Source organism: Mytilus galloprovincialis, chromosome 4, assembly GCF_965363235.1.
Source record: "Mytilus galloprovincialis chromosome 4, xbMytGall1.hap1.1, whole genome shotgun sequence".
NCBI lineage: Eukaryota > Metazoa > Mollusca > Bivalvia > Mytilida > Mytilidae > Mytilus > Mytilus galloprovincialis.
In genome coordinates, this window is record NC_134841.1 from 74,860,650 (window position 1) to 74,882,616 (window position 21,967).

The window sequence follows — 21,967 nt, forward strand, 5'->3', positions numbered from 1 at the left end:
TATTTCGTGATGATTCATGTTGATTACATAAAACAAAACGACCAACTTGCTATTCGTAGGCCAATGAGACGTTAAAAAATACTGAGAAATTACCAGTTTCAACTAAAACAGATTTTTCATTTGTTCCAAATACACATACCCAACATCTTGCAAGGGACAGATCATGATTTTATTGACTATATTCATAAAAAACCCTGCAAAAATTCTTCTGTATCAATAAAATTCCATCATTAAATTCATTTATGAGATCCCCACCCACAAACACACTTAGTCACCCAATATGCAGAAAAAAAAACATATGATACTAGAATACAATGTATATATATATATATATATATATATGTCGTGTACAAGTTGCAATTTTGTACAGGTAATAACATGTACAAAAATATTGTACATGTTATAATTTGTACAATGCCAAAATACAAGTTATAACATGTACAAAAGTACCTCGTACATGTTATAACATGTACAAAATATTGCTTAAAAACGCGTTTAACCTGTACAAAATTTAAAAATAATAATAAAACAGAATATACATTCACGATTGAAATTTATCAAATAATAAAGAACAATAATCAAATGCAAAAGAAGGTGCATTATTTACAGCATGCATAAAATACTTCATTTTCATACATTTTAGAAACAAGTTTTTTATTACTTTTTGCTACAAGACAGAGATATGTGACACCTTTGAGTTGCATAAAACTTTCACTCTTCTACATTTACACCTACCAGACCTACAACTGTATTTTTTACACTAACAATGCACAAATCTTTTCCCTTCCCCCACTTAAGGATATCTTACGGACCATCTCTCTAGCACTCATATCACTCACCGGGTCTATACTCAAGTGTTCCTTTATTTGTCCAACTAAGTCTTCAGTTCCAATTTTGTTGCCGCCATATGTTCATTCACATTCATCACCAAGCCTGTTATGTTTTTCACATATGGGCAGGGCCCATATCAATGGACTGAATGTGAATGATAACGTTTTCGCCTCAGTAGAGAACAGTTTATCTAGTTTTTGAGTTTTTTGTCAAGGCATGGGCTTGTACCTGCTGGCCAGAAAGCGTCACCTTTCGTGCACGCTTGATGTCAGTATTTTTAATTTCAGATAAACCCTCACTGGTATTGACAGCAGGAATATCACCACCAGAAAGCACCCTCTTTCGAGGAAGTATACCAGTAGATTTCATGCTGATACTTCCTCACTAACCATGTTCGCATCAATTCATTACCATTGTTTCTGTTTCTAACTCATTTGTTCGTTCATTGGTGTCTGCTGAATCATGACCATTCAATTAATCATCAGTTTCAATGTTTGTGAAAGTAATAATGTCCGTCTCTGAAATTGTTTTCAGTTTCGATTTCTGTGTCTGTATTATGTTCTGTCTCGGTAAAAAAGGGTTTTCACTGTCAGTGTTATTGGTTACAGAACTTGCTTCAAATATTGCTTCTAAGTCTTCTTCTGTTTGTATACCAGGTAAGAATACCGAATAATCTTAATTAACTACATGTGAATTTAAAAGTCTTTAAGATATTATGTAATCATAAAAACTATTTATCTGGTCAATAACTAACTGTATCAAAAAGGTATCACAGTAACATGAATGAACAATAACAAAAAAATGATTAAAATATCATTGAGGTTAGTGGCATGTGTTGTAAAAATAGAAACATATCTTTATTTTCAAATCTTGTACAAGTTAAAACCATTTTAAAGCAATATTTTGTACATGTTATAACATGTATGACGTACTTTTGTACATGTTATAACTTGTATTTTTGCATTGTACAAATTATAACATGTACAACATTTTTGTACATGTTATAACCTGTACAAAATCGCAACTTGTACACGACATATATATTACATACATTGGCTTACAATGCATGTGTTTCTAACCTTTGAATTGACTTTAACAACTTATTAGCAAATTATCTAATGTTGTATTAAGATCTTTGAATATTGTTTACATTGGCACACATACCGATTTTATAACCAAAGAATCAAAAGCTAACTAAATTTGTCTTCTTTTCGAATATTATTTTGGAATGAATAAATGCACACCCACGTTTATTTTCTGTTAAGAGTAGTATTCTCTATATAAAAATTATACATATTTATTATAAGGTTAAATCCTAACTATCCTAGTGCCTGTCGATACTTTTATTTTGTCATGTCTTTTTTACTCTTCATGGAGTTAATTAACTAATCCATATGATGTGTTTTGTTGATATGAGCCTCCGATGCATGTTTTTTGTGTATTATTAATTGATTTTGGTTTTAAACAAGCTTTCAGTAACTGCGAGCACTCTCAAATCGTACGTTCATGTTATTTTTACCTGTTTGCACAATTTATAATGCTTTTTTTGTTAATAAATGTTAACTTATTTTGTGTTATATAATATCGCTTCTCACTATATTAAACATGGTCCACCTTTGATACGTATTTAGTATGACGATCAATTTTTACTTCTGTCCTCGTACTATGAACAACAAAAATATTTCCGTACACCTAACAACAAAATCATTATATTTAAACTAACCTATATACGTCATTTTATTTCATGAATTTTGTCCAAGGTTATAGTTTTCATTTTGACATTGTTGTCATTTTTGTCATGTATCAAATTTATTCATTCAATAATTGTTTACTTTTTTTGTGTTACTAAGTATTATGTCTTTTTGATTCAGTGAAGCCATTTCAATAAATATTTTATTGTGTGTCTTTCTATGTTGGAATGTTACACTAAGACTACTTTAACACGTGTGTTATCGTAGACTCAGTATAACACTACTATTTCAGGTTAGAATGAAGGTTGGTGACTGTTAAAACGTTTAAATCCACTGCCTTTGTTGCTTCTGTTCTAAGTCAGGAACCTGTTGTTAAGTAGATGTTGTTTGTTGATGTGGATCATAAGTGTTATTTTTTTTTTATATAGATTAGATCGCCGTTTGTTTTAAACACTAGTCATTCATGAACCTTTCATATATTGATGTTCGGTATGAGCCTAGCCTCCATGTAGAAGGCCGTACTTTGACCTTTAACTGTTTACTGTTTACACATTGTGACTACGATTGAGAGTGGTCTCATTGGCACTCATACCACGTATTGTTTTTTTTTTTAAATGGTGATAAATTTAATAAAATTTATACAAACTACGTAAAATGTACTATTCTGATTCCCTTCCAGTTATACAATATATCAAAAAATAAAAAAGGTGACTTTTTTTATCGTCTGCCACTTCATTTTAAAATAAAACATCCAGGTATATGATTGTTTTCCATTTGATTCGTAGATTGACGAAGTCTAACGTTTAAATTTGTATGTTTCTATGGACTTCAACTTTTGAATTTCCTTGTTTTTGTTAATATTTTTTATACTTAATTGTCTTTTAAATATTCTGTTTTGAGTGTTCCTTATGAAGACAAATTAGAGAAACGTCCAAATTCTCCATAGTATGGCAGTCGGTAGGATAATATGGTTACACACAGGGGTCGAAATCAGCGCTGGTCTGGTGGTCCAGGACCAGTAGAATGTGCGTCGGACCAGTAGATTTTGTCAGCTGGTGGTCCGGTGGACCAGTAGAAATTTGTCGATAAAAATCACAAAACCCTTTGAATGAGTTAAACCGCCGGACAAAAAAATTAAAAAAAGTGAAAATCAAATGGAAGATTGAAATAAAGTACATGTATATGAAATTGACAAAAGGAAACGCGAATACCAAAAATCATGGGAAAAAGATCGCGAATGCTTGAATTATATAGAAGTTCGGAATTTAATGAACTGTACAGCATGTGAAAAAAGGACCAGTAGATTTGGAGCCGGACCAGTAGAGTTTTTAGTCTACTGGTCCGGCTGGCCAGTACACAAAAAAGTTTAAATTCGACCCCTGGTTACACAGTGTGCTAGTGACCTAATACGATATTAACGGGTCATTTTGTTAAAGGATTATGTTTAGATACGTTTGTTGGAAAAGGGGTAATTTTATACGTATATCATTTGAGCTCTTGGGACTCAACTAATTTAGACAACAAAAAGAATGCTGACAAAATAGGTCCACGCGTTACTGTCATCGATCAAATCTATGGGTCTCTAGTGGTTATTTATTGTTTTTCCTGAGAAATTGGGTGTACAAAATTCCTGTTAAATGTTATTCAAGTCTATATATATATATACGTTAGACAAACAGAAGAGGCACTTGCACGAAAATATGATTTTCAGCAGACGGATATATAATCAGATGAAAACACATTGACCACTTAAATTTCTCGATTTATCTGCATTAAAAATAATAAAGAAAAAAGACACAAGCGAATGTATTTTAATTAAGGATTTTTTAACATATGGCTTTGAATAACAAAGCACTAAGATATATCTTATACGTTTAGGTTTTTGTCATCATAGATGAACCTAACGCTGCAATCTTTCATTTCCTTGTTATAACGCTGATCAAACTGTTCACTTTGTGCAACTGTAAACCATTTTTTCCAGTCACCAATAATTCCTGAAGGAAAAGATGATAATATATAAGTAACAATATTTTCATAGTAAAGCACAATAATTAATTATGTCCATAAGCTGAAAAATACATTTTGATGCACAAAATTTGACATTTTAAAGACCATTCAGCAAGTTTTAAGATAAAGATATTTAATTAAAGGATAAAAACTATTGTTTGCAAAACAAACGAATTGTTTTACATTGTCATATCGGGGCATTTCATAGCTGATTATACGGTATGGGCTTTGCTCATTGTTGAAGGCCGTACGGTGACCTATAGTTATTAATGTCTGTGTCATTTTGGTCTCTTGTGGACAGTTGTCTCATTGGCATTCATACCACATCTTCTTTTTTAGAGATATGGTTCTTATGTATAGTATTATTATCTCCATACATGATCTTTCACTTCGAAGGGGTTTTAAAAATAAGATCAATATTTGGATGCATTAATTTAAGAAAAATTGAAAACACCGATTTATAAATTTCATGCGTAAAAAGCACTTTTATAAATACATCTATAGTCGCCGTCATCTGAAATTCGTAGCGGTTATCGGTAAAAATAATCTAAACTATCAATCGCATTCACTCGAGATATAGTTTTTCACATTCCATTCATAAATCGCAAAAAAAAAAACCACTACTGACCTACCTTTTAAGTGATCACACTGTAATAATCCTGACCTTCACATTTTCCAGAATATTTTCCATTGTAATTCCGCGATATTCGTTTCTATGAGGATCATTTGTTTACATATGACATTCGTCACTGTACGCAGTTTCCTGAAATGTTCCTTTCATTGATGTGATAAGGTTTCCCGCGCTTTATGCAAATTTTATGAAATTGAACTCCACGGAAACACTTCCGGTAAAAACAATGGCTGATTCCACCATTCAAAATCGTCTATGAAAAAGTGAAGGTCAGAATTATTACAGTGCGATCACTTAAAAGGTAGGTCAGTAGTGGTTTTTCTTTTTGCGATTTATGAATGGAATGTGAAAAACTATATCTCGAGTGAACGCGATTGATAGTTTAGATTATTTTTACCGATAACCGCTACGAATTTCAGCTGACGGCGACTATAAATCAGGAACAAATCCGAATATTTAAAAGCTAAGGATGCATAAGAACAAAAAACAATGCTAGTTGAAGTGCTTTGTGACCAAAATGAAACTTGAAGTAATAGACAAATCGATAAAGGTTGCACGTATGTAAATATAAACAATGTAATTAACCAGAGGAATTCCTTTCTGTAAAATCATATCCTATAAGGGAAAGTTTATATGGACTACTATTTTTGCAAAAGACAAATCATAGGTTTGTTCAGCATATCTTCAACATTGATAAGCCTTTAACGTGTAACTTTAATTTATACTAAAATTCTGTACTATCCCAGCCTTTATTTCTTCCTATGTAACGTATTTTTCTGACGTCAGACACACGAAGCAATGCATAATTCGATATATGCTTTGTTGTAAAATTGTTTTTTTTTTAAATTGTAACACAGTAATGACTGCTGTTCCCATATTTATACTATTTTATTTATTATGTCTGTTTTGTTCTGGCATCCTTGGAAACATAACGGAATTTGATGAGACTGTCGTACAAGTGAGAGGTTTAGCGCTATAAAACCAGGTTCAATCCACTATTTTCTACATTTGAAAATGCCTGTACCAAGTCAGGAATATGACAGTTCTTGTCCATTCATTTTTGATGTGTTTTGTCATTTGATTTTGCCATGTGATAAGGGACATTCCGATTGGATTTCCCTCTGAGTTCAGTATTTTTGTGATTTTTGTGATTTTACTTTTTACTATGAATCTTCTTAAGCATTTGTCTGCTATCTAACAGTATTAACACGTGTTATCATAATCAGTTGGTTATATCATTATACATTCAACATTGGTGAAATGTAACGCAAAATAGAATAGAAATCAATATAATATCACACGTTATAAGCCTAACTTAAACATCCCGCGCTAGATCGTCAACCAAAACATCTGCTTCTTCATCTATCCATACTTTCTTCCATCCAATCTTCAATAATTGCATTTATCTAACAATCTATAAATCCCTGAAATCTATCGGTTTATACACACACCAACACGTCATTATTAAAATATGAACTTGCCTTTTCGCCAAAGTGTAGATTCTCCTTCTGGATGAATAAGTACAGAAACATCCAATTTATTTTCTTTCAAATTGCCAAAAGCGCATTTATCGACTATGTCTTTGACCAAAGCATCAGAAACCTGAACGTCTAGGAAATTCGCAATTTTTGTTACCGTTTGTATTGCCGCCTGAAAAATAGGAAGTTATAATTTTGAAACTTAGATTAAAAAAAAAAACCAACTTGCTGTGTTGTTATAAGCAATTCTAATAATAAACGGTTCTATTTCATGTGCAGTTGTTTCATGCAATATCAGAGAAACGAATGCTTGAATCTTCTATTTGTACCTAATTTCTACCAGTTTTATTACAAAATATAGATTTTGACATGTATATTTCTTCGGTGTTCCTTTTAAAATTTTTGACTAATATATTTTATCGGCGCCGGTCGTTAAGCTATATCATAAGACATTTGTGCTTATTTTTATGGAAATTTGCGCTTCAATTTATAGGACATGCCCGCTTTAAAACAAAAGAAATTTGCTCTTTTTATGTAGGACATTAGTGCTTTTACAATATTTGCTCCTAATGACATCCCTCCTCTTTATCCGGGTTGAGAACCGTCAGGCCTTACCTGCATAATTTATAATTTCGTGTTTAAAAGTCATTTTATAGCACATTGCTATAGTCGATCTGCTTTCCCTTCCAGAGCAGTCACTCCTAGTTTTTGGTTGGGTCCGTGTGGTGTTTGTACCCCTATTTGTGAAATTTTGTTCACGCTTCATTGTCAATACAATGGAAATTGATGCGACTGTCGTACAAGTGAGAGATTTAGCGCTATAAAACCAGGTTCAATCCACCATTTTCTACAATTGAAAATGTATTTACCAAGTCAGGAATATGACAGTTGTTGTTCATTCGTTTGATGTGTTTTATCATTTGATTTTGTCATTTGATTAGGGACTTTCTGTTCTGAATTTTCCTCCTCGCAGTTCAGTTTTTTTTATTGTGATTTTAGTTTTTATAACTCAAAGTAAACATTATGTAGACATAAAAGACACATATAGTCATCACAGATCAATATGTATCATCCATATAAAGAATTTTAATGTAATTAACCAACTATTGTTCAAAAATAAAATAAAAAAAGCCTACCAATTTTAAGTCCTCATACGTAATTGATAGAACATTGGCTGTATTGTCCTCTATTGCCTTCTCAAATTCTCTTATAAAGTTGAACCACCCACCGTACAAATCATCTACAACAAATAAACAATTATACACTATACATTACTAGTATTCACAGACGTACACACCTTTTGAAATGGTTCAGTTTTTTCGTTAAAATTGAGTTAATAAGCTTTAACTATGGTTTCAACAACCAAAGCACAGTAAGATGAATTGATAAGGTAGGGAGATGCGGTATGATTGCAACAATTAGACTAATATCCAACAGAGTCCAAATAATATTGCTTCGTTCTGGACCATACAAGCATTGGGACAATACACGCATGATCATGAACATATGCATATTAAACTATAAGGTCCATTTATTAGTGACATAAGGAAAAATGAAAATATTTTTTTCAAAATTTTGCTATGGATACTGTAGTTTGGTCCTAAACGAGCCTCTGACGAGTACAAATCTGATAAAATTCTATATAGGTTTAATAAAGTTATTGATATCTAAAAAACTTTCACCACAGACTGAACCTTAATGTTGACGACGCCAACGACGGCGGAATCTATGATTGCGTTACTGTATACTATTTTGAAATAAATAGATAGCACCTAGGTGCAATTGGATTTTTCTAGGTCTGTTTGATTTCATGTTATAGGTTAAAACAATATGTTAATCATCGTGTTAACCTGTTTAAAAAAAAAATTGTGGATCAAGTCGGTCAACGAAATGGTTCACCTTTGTTTCACTTTCAATGTTGACACCCTTTACCTTTTAATAGCTAAGCTCGGCTATGCCATGCGTTACCCATCTCCAGCTAAGGAGTACAATTGCAAGTCAGATAAATACGGATTCAAATGAGGTCGGATTATTCACTTGCAAGTCAATAATACACCAATGTTGGCCTTATCAACCAAGAGTACTATTAACCCAGAAGACAAAACTACGATAGAGGTATTACAATAAGGGTGTTATTTTGTTTGATTTTCCTGAAATCATTTTAAATGAAAGAATTTCTCTCCTTCATGTATAGCTCTTATTCTGTGTCCGGGTTTTGTTTTCTATTTATCCTTCCAAGTTTTACAAGGTCTTCCATTTTTGCATAAAATTTAAGTTTTCAAATAGTTTGTCCTCAAACATTATTGAAGAGACCTTTACAGTTGAAACAGACATAATGCTATTTAAAATTATAGTAAAATGTATATTACTGTTGTTCGGTTTGTGATATTTAACTCAATTTTCAAATTGAAACTTATATATTAGCGTAACATACCCGTAAGAATGAAATTTTCAAAAAATTCACTCCAAGTCCAAACAGGAACTCCTTTTTTTCCCTGAAGAAAGAAATACAGTGAAACAGCCCTATCTTTGGGATTCCTGTTTAGATATATGATCTTGTTTCTTTTTTCAATGTGCTTCTTTGGAAGAAAACTTGGAGGTAAATGAGTATGAAACAGTCTTGGGTCATCCTCCTCTTCTAATCTTTCCCAATCCGCTTGGCATTCGAAATTAAATTTGTTTAACATACCAAACGTGTTGTACTCTGTTGTTTGGTGTAAAAGCATTGATATAATTTCATGTGCCCAGTGTGAACCTAAAACAAAGCTGAGCGTGAGAAATACTACAAGAATTTTAAGCTTATTTATTAATGTTTCACATATAATACATCATTTTATTAAATAATACGAATAGAAAAGCCCTAGTACTACCAAAACGGCATGCGTCATACTGGTGACGTAGTCCTGGTCATATAAATCACGTGATCTATATTGCTATTCGGCCCGGTCCAATATTTCCAATACGGACTGGAAATGAATCCTCAATAACACGTAAAAGAGGGACGAAAGATACCAGAGAGACAGTCAAACTCATAAACATATGTTGTGCATGTAATTCAGGATTCATTGCCAGTCTGTATTGGAAATATTGGCCCTATATTCACATCATTGCCAGACCGTTTTGGAAATATTGGCCATATATTCACATTTGGTATAAGTAATACAGCATTCAGAACAAGTCTGTATTGAAAAAGTTGGATTGTTTAATAAAAGTGTTATGAAATGGTTGTTTCTGTATTGGCACTGGTATAGATTCTCGGTCAGCTGTATTGGCCGTCGACTCTACGGGTCTCGAGGCCAATACAACAAACTTTGAAACAGCCAGTTAATAACACTACATTATTACGTCATGTCTGCTGATTTAGTTGATGTGCATTGATCGTTAGTAGTAATAAAGATTTTCAATAACTTTAATTGCCATTGAAATTGTTTAGAGTTTGTAATAGCCGAAAACAGATTTTAATTTAATATGAGTTATTATGGAACAATGCTTGATTGTTTTGAAATAGCCCCTTCATTTAAACTGTCTAACTCCGACCTGAGTCCGACTACGAGTCATAGTCAGACAGTTTAAATGAAGGGGGCTATCTAAAAACAATGAAGCATTGTACCAAAATAATTCCATACTGAATTAAAATTTGATTTTGGCGATTACAAAACTCTAAAAATGTTCAACATTGGCTTTTAGTTTATGACGAGATTGCCTCCAATTAGTTCCCATGACCATATAGCTTTTCAACTATGATAAGGTGTTAAACGGTATTCTATTATATGTCTAACTTTCTTTTTAGATGTTCTTGAGGGTCTGTTTTATGACGATATATTTCTGTTGATGTTCCATCCATTGCACCTAGTGCGAATGGTAATTTTTGCCAATCACCCTCCATACTTCCCCATTCTTCTAATAATGACAAGCTAACTAAAGGGATGTATGTTTCTTCAACAGTTGCCACAGAAACCGTTATTTCAATCATCACCGTTGATACGCTAAGATAACATCAAATACACTCAAGTGCAGTCAACTTTAGCGAAAGGTCCTACGACACGATCAGTAAACAAAACTTAATTGGATCAACACGTAAAGAAACGATCATTGTCATTGGTCGCTTCAAACCTGATTCGACCTCCAAGCTCTGAAGCCCCGCCCAGACACACATGCTAACAACTCACATGATAAACATAGCAAATGTTTTGTGAATGAATCAATGGGTGTAACGTGTATTTGTTTACACATATGATCGTGATTTTCCCTTGCAGTTCTAGTTATGATGTGTAAATTTTATAAATGTATAAATATTATTCAAGTCTTTTGTTTTACGTTTGATCAATGTTCTATCTTTTCACGGCGTCATGGAGGTATAAAGTCAATTAGATCCCATTATCATGCAGAAGCGGATCCAGCCATTTTCAAAAGGTGTGAGGTTTTGTTTGTTTGTTTTTTATTTTATTTATTTTTTGGGGGTGGGGTCATACAATAGGACAAATGGGTGTTCCAACCAGCCCATACGTCTCCACTTAAAAACATTGATCGTCAATGTATTCGCCACTGACATGTTATTTCTGTTTTTAAATGTTTAAAAAGGAAGAAGATGACGTCAATGATTAATAAACGACAAAAATATCCAAAAAAACAAAAACCAAAAACCTGTCCAAGGTACACATTCAATCAGAAAGAAAAGCCTCAAATAACTAACTAAACCATACGCTCCACTATATGATCAATCAACGGAAGGGATGGATGTCACATTCCTGCCTTGGTGCTGCATATGATACCGACCTGGTTTTATTAGCTAGTTAAACCTCTCAAATTTTCCATTCGACTTTAGATAATTGTCTTTACACTATGTCAAGCTATACACCATTCAAATGAATAAAACTTGTAGACAAACTTAAGAGAAACTCTTAAAGAATTCTATAATTAGAAGAACAATACATGATGGTTGTCTTCAGACTGTTCCGAAAAACGAGTCCGGCTTAGTTGACTTTGAATCAAATGGTGTATAATATATATATTGTTGTTACCAATTATACGTAAATCAAATGTATCTGATTGTATGCCCTTTATGGGCCCTGTAATTTGGGAAATTAAAAAAAATCTATTCTATTCTATTCTATTCTATATGTCGGTCTAGTACACTACATGCACTTCGAAATTGGTCATTAGAGTTCTTATTTGACTACATTTGTCATTTCGGAGCCTTTTTATCGGACTATGCGGTATCTGCTTTGCTCATTATTGAAGGACGTACGGTGACATATAGATGTTAATTTCTGTGTCATTTGATCTCTTGTGGAAGAGTCCCATCGTTGACAATTATACCACATCTTTATATATACCAAATATCAGGCACTTTTATCAATTGTTTGTTGTAAATATGTGACAAATGCTAAACATCAAAACATAATAGCTAGCATCAATGGCGATGTATTTTTTTTACCTTGTTAGATGTATAAATGTTTTACTTGTGCATTGATTTGATTCGTAAAGACGGAACACTATATATCTGGTCATTGCTATTCTTTTTGCAACCATTTCGCACTTCATCACACCGTGGCATAGTATGCTAAGGGTTTCGTTTTACTGTTGAAAACCATGTTTTTGTTCACATCTTTTTGTGTCCATATAAAACTGAGAATGGAAATGGGGAATATGTCAAAGAGATAACAGCCCTACTAAAGAAACAGACAACAGCAGAAGGTCACCACCAGGTCTTCAATGCAGCGAGAAATTCCCGCACCCGGAGGCGTCCTTCAGCTGGCCCCTGAACAATATATATACTAGTTCAGTGATAATGATCGCCATACTAAACTCCAAATTGTATACAAGAAACTGAAATTACTAACAAAGTCCAGAGGCTCCTGACTTGGGACAGGAATAGTTTTCTCATGCACATTACAAACACTAGTGAGGGTAGGGGAGGAAAATGAACTTCCACTAAACGACGTGTCATGCCCCAGGTTCAGAATTGAATATATAAATTACACAAAATTGCCGAAAATAGGTCCTGGTGGTTATAGTTATTTTGGCTCAACAAACTGTACGACAAGGGTTTTACTAATTGTTGATGGATTTGTTACTATATATAAAAAAAATCTTTTATATATCCGATGGATAGATGGCCCATTTACATTCATACTACATCTCTATATTTGTACAATACGGACCGAACATTCGAAATACATCAGGGGCATTATTAACGATTTCGCTTTTTTTTTGGTAAGAACTGAACTTGCCCCAGACAGGATGAAAACTTATATATTGCCGAACAGACTACAAAAAGGACTTTGCCAAATGTTGAAATCCGAGCCAGACATTTTTTATTGTGGTGGGGTGGGGTTCTATCGATAGCTGTCTCTTAACAATCATACTGCATCTCTATCATCGGATGGTTTCACCCAACAAAGTGGAGGCAATAAGTGGGAATAATTTTCAGCCCGCAAGGGAACTAGTGGTAATCTCCTAACAAAGAAAACAGCAATAAAACTGTTCAGAAAATTAGAAAATTAAAAACAAATTTTAACTATATGTAACACCAACTTATTGCTAATCATATTTCTTATACATAAAGAACTCGGTGATGTCAATATCAGTGAAATTTGCATTTTCAAAATATTTAAATCCAAATTATCATTTTTTTCAACTGATCAAACTTTTTTTTAACGTTCTGATTATCCGTTTAAATGCACATTACATACCATCTTGATACAGCACAACATGAAACAATGTCTTTCTGAACTAAAAATAACTGAAAGCACGAAAAATTGCATTTTCGGAGTTGAACTAAGAGTATAATGAAAATGTTAAATATTTTTTTACAGTTTTCGCTTCTTTGGAGGTAAACAGGCAATGTACTCCGACTCATCCTCAAATGCATCAGGACTTACCGTGTCCATCTCAGTACACCCAAAACTAAGGGACTGCGTCGGATTGCAAACATTCATCGGCAAAGGAGACCCTACTGGCATTCTCCTTTGGTTCATCATTAATGGTGATGGATTAAACTGAAACGGCATTTGCATTGGTCCCATCGGATAATATCCATAGGTTGGCATATACTGTACGGGAGGAGCACTCGCGGAAGTTGCTGTTGAAGTAGTTGTAGTAGTCGTTGTAGTTTGATGGGTCTTAAATTTTGGAAACTCGACGCCTCTCTCGTCCATAAATCTCTGGATTGGATTTTTTGGTTTTTCTTTTGATCCGTGATTATCTTTTTGATACTTCTCCAAAATTTGACCAAAACACCTTGCAGCCGAGTCCAAATCTTTAGGTATGATACCCCGGTAATGTTTATCCAAAATTGCAATGTCAGGATGAATTGCACCCATGGAAAGTTGTCTTAAACCAAAACTTCCTACCGGATAGTATTTATCTGTGTTTGTGTTTACAAGATGAGGTAACACTTTACTGAAAAATGTGTCGCATGTGTTCTCATATGTTTGCTTCTTTAAATGAAGGTTTTGTTTCACCTTCTCAAGATCCTTGGTTATATTTTTGACTGTTGCAGATGCGTCGTAAAACTGCCTTTTTTCAACATCGTGCTTGTCAATATCATTACACATCTGTGGACCTTCGCATACTCCAAGTTCGCAGTTACGCTTCGTATGACCGAGTCTCATATGACACTGTCCACACTGAGATTTAGTTTTGTCAATCTTTAAATTTGGATTGGTGAACTTTTTCTCCAAAGACTTGAGGTGTTCTTTAGCGCTCAAATTCTCAATTTCATCCGTCTCATGTATGTTCCCTCGATCTCCCTTGAGCATCTAAACGCTTCTGATATACACGTATCACTAACGGCAATTATCCAGTTTTCCTCGTCGTCGAGATATTGGATTCCAAATATTTTCCCTACTAAGCTAGGTATCCGACACTGAATGTCACTTTTTAATTCCTCATACGTGCATGGAGTTTCTGGAATATTGAACTTTCTTATTTTCCCAGGCCCATACGTTACTTGAACTTGTGTCGTGTCCATGATCAAGATCTTTGTTCTGTGTCTGACACTCGTGCATCCCGAGCTACAATCGGTTTAGTCTATTTCTAAACATCAGGTTATTTAAGCTTCATACATGTTAAATGAACTGCTATAGATCAAAGTTATTAGTGTACTAAATCCCCTCTTTTGGACGATACCACTGGGCTTTTTTTTTGAAAGGTAAGCTTTACTCACTTTCCGTATACTAAAGTTATATGAGGGTGTGGATGGGGTTTACAAAACAGAAAATTATTATATTAAAAACTGCAGGACAAGAGTATAAAATATGAAAGAAGGATTAGAGAAAATTAGTGAAAGTAGATATAGAATAGCGAATCTATAAAAAATATAGAAAATTACCTCAAACGTGAATAATGAAACACAGAAATGAAAGACCCCACATTCAGACCCTTTTAAATTGTTTTAGTAAAAAAGGTGTGAGGAACAATGTATTAACATAATTATGGATTTCATAAAATATATATATAAAAAAAAACAAAAAAAAAATAACATTTGAGCATACATTTTTTAATCACAAAGTCACATCTGAAAAAGGACAGTCGAAACCAACGAACCAAATCGATAAGTAGAACAAAAAGAGACAACAACATTGGCCCGATATAAAAAGTAGGAAAATACAACCCCCCCCCTTTTTTCCCCGAATGAGCTAAAACTATAACGCATAGTAAGATATAAACTGAAATAGTCCTGAAAGGTTCAATATCTTGTAGTTTGTCTATTTGGAAAAAAATAAGCGTCGTTTGGTTCTTTTTTAGATTATTTTTGTACATTTCTAAAATCAGACAAACCATTGTCAGCTATATTACGTGACTGAAACGGAAGATGATGTGAATAACATATAGGTTAATTTTAATTGGATATAAATAACCATTCACGTAACTTATTTATTTTTCTCATCAGATGTTTGCGAGCATGAGTATGCATTACAATTCATTCGCAACGATAGAAAAAAAGTTTCCTAATCAAAATTGTATAAATCAATTTGCAATCATTTAATTAAAATTATTCATCCTATTTTCCAAGACCATATACAATGGCAAAAAAGTTGCTTAAAACATATAGAAAACCCAAGAATGTGTCCATAGTACACATATGTCCCGCTCACAGTATCATTTTCTATGTTCAGTGGACAGTGAAATTGGATAAAAAATTAGAATTTGCCTTCAAGTTAGAAGGATCATATCGTAGGGAACATTTTTAACTTTTAAGCTAGTTAAACGAACGAACGGACGGACAAACGGACGGACGAACAGACGAACAAACGGACGTAAAGAACAAAAACATAATGTTCCTAGGTAGGAAAAATAGTATTATTCAATACCCCATGAATAAGATTTTGTTGAACGAGGAATACTGCTTTCTCAAAAGTTACTAAGACAGGGCTATGAAAATCAAATTTAGGTCATCACTCAAGAAATTTTACGGTCGCCATCATGAGCTGATTGGTCATTATGACAAAAGTGTGTCAGAAATCATATCTGATATTCTTCCTCAGTCATAATAACCTTCCATCATTACCGAACTGAACAAAGAAATAACACGACGGGTGCCGTATACGGCGCAGGAAATGCTTACCCTTCCGGAGCACTTGATTTCACTCCCGGTTTTTAGTGGAGTTCGTGTTGTTTCTTAATTATTATTTATAACTGTTGATGTAAATGTTCTTTGGTTTTGTGAGTCTTTGTTTACTTCTTGGTTTTGATTGTTATTGTCTTAGGACTAAACTTTAGGGATTTAGTTGGTCATTGTTTAGGCCATACGGTGACCTTAAATGGTTCACTTTAATTGCATTGATTTCTTTACTTTATGATAAGAGTCAAACTATAAAGTAATGCATACTGCTTGGGGTACACTGATTAATAAGATCATACTTGGCCAGAGAGTAATAAATTCTAAATAACATCAATTGAAAATTAAAACTTCCTGTAAAACTTAAATCACAAGGCGTTTTGAATTGACTAGATCTTCTTGTATGACGAAACTTATTTTAATTGAATTACAATAAAGTTCTACTGCAACTTTGGAATACATTTTCTTTTTTACAAAGTTATCAAGGATTGCTATGAAATATTTTTCATCTACTTACATAAATGTTAAAATTTATTAAGATGCTTAATATACTAATTTATACCCATTTTGTAAAAACAATAACATTAATCTGGTATTTTGATGTACATAAAGCAATGTGAACATGATATTGTGTATAATAGTATACACATTCATAAAACAAAACTGCTTACACAGATCTCCAGGTAATGTGGCTTGTAAACATAAGTATAAATATAAAACAATTGATTGATGTTAACAATAGAATGACGTTAACAAATACAATAAATAATATTTAGATTTTAAAATGATATAAGTAGTCTCCCTTGTATTTGTAAGTTTGAATAAAGGTTGAGTATAAGTTCAGACTGTTGAGAATGGTTCTGTCTAGTAATAGCAAGTAAATTTTAGACCAATTCAGATTGGTCAAGTAAAAATCAGTACAGTCGAGTACAGATCTAGGCCATTTAAGACTCTATTGTGTAGTATATATAACTATATTAACGTATTTATATGTATTTTTTTTCTTTTGTAGATAGATTTTGTCTTTATATAATTAAATTTCAGTAGTTTGAAATTTATATATTAAGGTTTATGCGGACACTTTTGCTAAAATAAATGCATTTTTTTTCTCAAAAATTTACTCTGAGTACAGACAAACCTGGGTTCCTGGAAAACAATTTCGGCATACGTATAGCATGCCGTAGAAGAAAAAAATCAAGTATATTTTATGTTTAAGGAAATTAATAGCTGCACAGGAATTTGCAATGCACGTTTTTTATTCCTCCAGAAGGTGCCAAAAATTAAACTCAGAACTTTCTATACGGTAATTATTGAAGTGGCCTGTATTGATCGACATGGACAATAGAGGGACAATAGATACTTGACAATAATTGGTGATTTCAACTGTGTACCTGTACCTGTACCTGAGTGAACCATATCAAGTGAAACTTAGCTGTTCGTTAATTCTATCATTGTCTGCAGGGGCGAAAAAAGTGCACGGCAAATAAAATTGAGAATGGAAATAGGGAATGTGTCAAAAAGACAACAACCCGACCAAAGAGCAGACAACAGTCACTACGGCGTGCGTCAGATCCAGTTAAGTTTTGTTTTTTAGAACATACATTGCACCTGAAAACTTTTCCATAAACACCTGTATGTACAACTTTCCGAAAGGCTGCTATACGTTTAGACACACCTATCCTGTTCATGTGAGTTTCATTTATACAATAATTCATATTCGTTATAGCTTGTCAAATTCGAATATAAATGTTATAAATAACACAGTCCATCAATAATATCTGCATGATTTGGTACGTTTAAATACATATATATATAAAGATAAGAAGATGTGGTATGATTGCCAATGAGTCGACTATCCAACACAGTTCAATAAAGTGGATTTTAAGCTAGTATAGGCAACCGTACTCCCGCTAACAATGTGAAAAAATATACAATTGAGCAGGATATAAAATGTCCCAAAAGTGTGATAAATTTGAATTGAGAAACCTAATAACCATGTTTAAAACAAACAGTTTACGAAAGTAGATATAGGAGGAATATGGTATGAGTGACAATGAGACAACTCTCCATCCAAGTTACAATTTATCAAAATAAACCATTATAGGTCAAGGTACTTTATATTTTTTATGACATAAATCATTGCAGCATAAAAATCCCACTAAGGAATGTACATTAACATATACATGACTATGCACAACATACTGACAATCAAACACCATAGGTAGCAGAAATTTACATATTTTCAATTCGTAATCACTAAAAAATACTTTCTAAAACTTTTTACACACTTTATGCTCCAATTTAATGAAAAAGAAGAAATATTTATATTTACCTTTTATGTTGTTGGTGACACGATTCATTAACATTTGATGTAGCCATCTTTTTTTTTGTGAATCGAATCGATGAAGGAACTTTTTAAACCTTGTTTGAATTTAAATATAATTTTCCTTTTAATAGTTAGACACAACCACGTAATAGTACATGTGTAACCAATCACCAGCTAAGTGATTAAATTGAAGGTCATATGAATATGGATTCACATGGAAGTTGAATTTATTATTTAAAAATTTCTATTTAATTAATACTTGAAACAAAAAGAATCGTTATTCATTTATTTGTCCTAATCGTACCTTTTAAACTAAAACATTCAAAAGATAAGGTAAAGTCAGGAATCTGATTTTCAGTAGTTTGACCTCTGATGGTTTACTTTTACATATTGTGATTTGGATTGAGAGTTGTCTTATTGGTTCTCATACTACGTCATTTGATATCTAATTAAGGTCTTATTCGGTCATCGAACTATGACGTTAAGGAAGCTGGCTTGTCATGTTTTGGATTTTTTGTCAGATTTTCGGAATCCTCTGGTTTTATCCATTTGAATGCCTTGAAAAAATTTGCCCGGTCACCCCCATTTTTCTTTTTTTAAATCTTTTACATGTATAATGATAAGCCATCTGTAAAAGTCTTATAAAATTTTAATTACTTTTTAATAGTTTTTGAGAACTTCAACTTGTCAATGATAAAGCTATGAAAAGTCAATAGAGAATATTTTCCCGCCAAAATTTCATTGGCTAATATCTCAAAAACAAGCACGGTGACCTATATATTTTTTTTGCTCTTTGGATTCTTTTATTAATCCCTTATCAATATAAACTAATGTTTTGAAAAGTTAATTACTTTGAAACTGAGAAGCGAGCTCCCTTAAAGGCCATTTCATATTATGATTTAGTTAAAGATAAGTTAAACTGTATACATATGAAACTAAGAACAAAGAAGACTAGAAGTACAGATATGAGGCTTCTCGCAGTTACTGAAACTTTCTATGGGTTTTTCTCTAACATGAATAAAACAATGTTTAACATGGTAAATGAAAAATAATCATTAGACTCAATTTAAACAAGAATGTGTCCATAGTACACGGATTTCCTACTCGCACTATCATTGTCTAGGTTCAATCGACGTTGAAATTGGGATTAAAACACTAATTTGACATTAAAACTTAGAAATATCATATCATAGGGAACATGTGTACTAAGTTTTAAGTTGATTGGATATCAACTTCTCAAAAAATTATCTTGACCAAGCATTTCAAACTGAAGCGGGACAGACAGACGAACGGACGCACTGACCGAAAACCACAATGCCCCATAATAACAGGGCATTCAAAAACACAGGTCAGCTTAGTGAGAGAGAACAGAAAATCTTAACAAAAATCGTCCATGAAATATAATTTTAATCTCAGTATTCGTCTGTTCTTTGGTCGGGTTTTTGTCTCTTTGACATATTCCCAATTTTCATTCTCAATTTTACATAATCCGCTTGAGTGCTCTACAAACATATTTATATAAAGTTGTCGATAAAATAAGATAAAATGGCTGTGTGTTCATATTATTGTTATAACGTTTTTTGAATTATTATCATTCCATTTTCATATAATAAAATCAAACATACGGGCAACTTATTTTTCATTTTTTATTTATAACACAAAATAATAATGGAGAATATTCATTTGTTAAAATATGAAAAAAAAGTTGACTTCATTTCCCTATTACTTAAATGTCCTTAAAAATATGAATGATTTTCAAACCGTTGTATTTACCTGGATAGTTTCTGCTGAAACGATTTATTTCCTTTTCGTATATCCATTTTAATATGTTCAGTTTACCGTCGATTGATAAACTATGTTTGGGGTTATTATATATATCTTCCCAGCCGTCCTATAAGTACTAGCTTTTTAAAAAGCTTGTGTGGTGAAGAGTCTATTTAATGATCAGGTGTGCGTAATTAGTGAAATATGTATATTTATTCATTTAAATACATTGATATATCGTATGACACTAATAACCCATCCAGTAAAAAAAGAGGGGGGGGGGGTAGTGTTTTTATTTGTAACAATATTATTTGGCGACGAAAATGTAATCCAAATATGAAGTCATTGTAACTGTATCGTTTTACTGCAGATACTGTAAAATAGAATATGTTTGATAAAGACTTTCAGTTTTTAATATTTGATATTTGTTTAGTGATTGCTATTTAGATATAGAAAGGTGTGGTATGAGTGCCAAATAGACAGATCTCCATCCAAGTAAAAAATTGTAAAAGTAAAGCGTTATAGGTCATGGTACGGCCTTCAACACGGAGCTTTGGCTCACATCGTTTGTTTGATTTGTTTGATTTTTTTCTAGATACTGAAAGATGTGGATGATTTTCAACTAGTGTAGAAAATAAGAGTGTGATGCGTTTATGCAATGCAAACTATTAGTAAAAGAGGGATACAAGATACCAGAGGGACAGTCAAACGCATAAATCGTAAATAAAATGACAACGCCATGGTTAAAAATGAAAAAAGACAAACAGACAAACAATAGTACACATGACACAACATAGAAAACTAAACAATAAACAATGCGAACCCCATTAAAAACTAGGGTTGATCTCAGGTGCTCCGGAAGGGTAAGCAGATGGCAAATTATATTCCTATATTTTACGTTTACACAAAAAAGTTGATTTTGAACAAAAGGATGATTGTCACCATGAATGTTTAACATATTTAACGTACAATTCATATTTACGACAGAAATACGTTAATTAGTTTTGATTATACAAAAGGTAGCACTCCATAGTTAGGCACGTGGTTTCGTATTTTAGCCCGATGAGATTTTTTCAAATGTTATTGTGCAAAATAAAGTTATTTTCACTTGGCTTATTAATGATTTGACATTTAAAGATGGTTATGTGAACGTGAAGATTTTTTCTGTATTATTTATTAACCGTTTTCTGTTTGACAGTCGGGTTTTTCATAAACACACCTTATAGCTATTTTCTGTTTGATAGTCGGTATATCATATATAGGTACAACAATTATAGTAAACATAACAGAGTATATATTCAACAAATTTATTTGATCGCTTGATAGATACATGAATTGCATACTGAAGATACCTTTACATAATTTATGGTCGTATATTACAGAAGCAGTAAGCCTTATTTGTTTTTCGAAGATAGACAAAAGTGTGGTTGAAATTATCTTAGCTAAATATCTGTTGATGTTTTTTTTTTAAAGAATCTCAAAAAGCACAGATTTGCATTTAAATCATAAATTTACAAATCTATTTTCAGATTCTTGATCAATTGTGACTGAACTTAATTTGTCTTGGATAGTAATACATTTCATTTAAATTTTAATGTGTTTTTTTTGTCCTAATAGACCATAATTTCGAGAAATTAACAGAACTTCATGTTAAATATTCTAGTTGCCTGAGCT

At 32.6% G+C, this 21,967-nt stretch overlaps 1 protein-coding gene across 1 annotated transcript; it reads right to left on the bottom strand.

The window, feature by feature from the left end:
* Positions 1–4,319: 4,319 nt before the first annotated feature.
* Positions 4,320–18,595, bottom strand: LOC143072948 (sulfotransferase 1B1-like). Its single transcript, XM_076248122.1, has 5 exons — positions 18,536–18,595; positions 9,073–9,393; positions 7,775–7,878; positions 6,642–6,810; positions 4,320–4,516 (listed from the first exon to the last, which is right to left on the bottom strand). The coding sequence occupies exons 1-5, from the start codon at positions 18,567–18,569 to the stop codon at positions 4,389–4,391; spliced, it is 756 nt and encodes a 251-aa protein (XP_076104237.1). The 5' UTR covers positions 18,570–18,595; the 3' UTR covers positions 4,320–4,388.
* Between the last annotated feature and the right edge of the window lie 3,372 nt (positions 18,596–21,967).

Bases quoted from the DNA above. Each gene is read 5' to 3' on its own strand.
- LOC143072948 (XM_076248122.1), bottom strand. From the start codon at position 18,569: ATGTTAATGAATCGTGTCACCAACAACATAAAAG. The intron at 7,879-9,072 runs GTATGTTACGCT...TATTTGTTGTAG, and splicing joins TGAAAATTTCATTCTTACGG to ATGATTTGTACGGTGGGTGG. The intron at 4,517-6,641 runs GCAAGTTCATAT...CTTTTCCTTCAG, and splicing joins ATCTACACTTTGGCGAAAAG to GAATTATTGGTGACTGGAAA.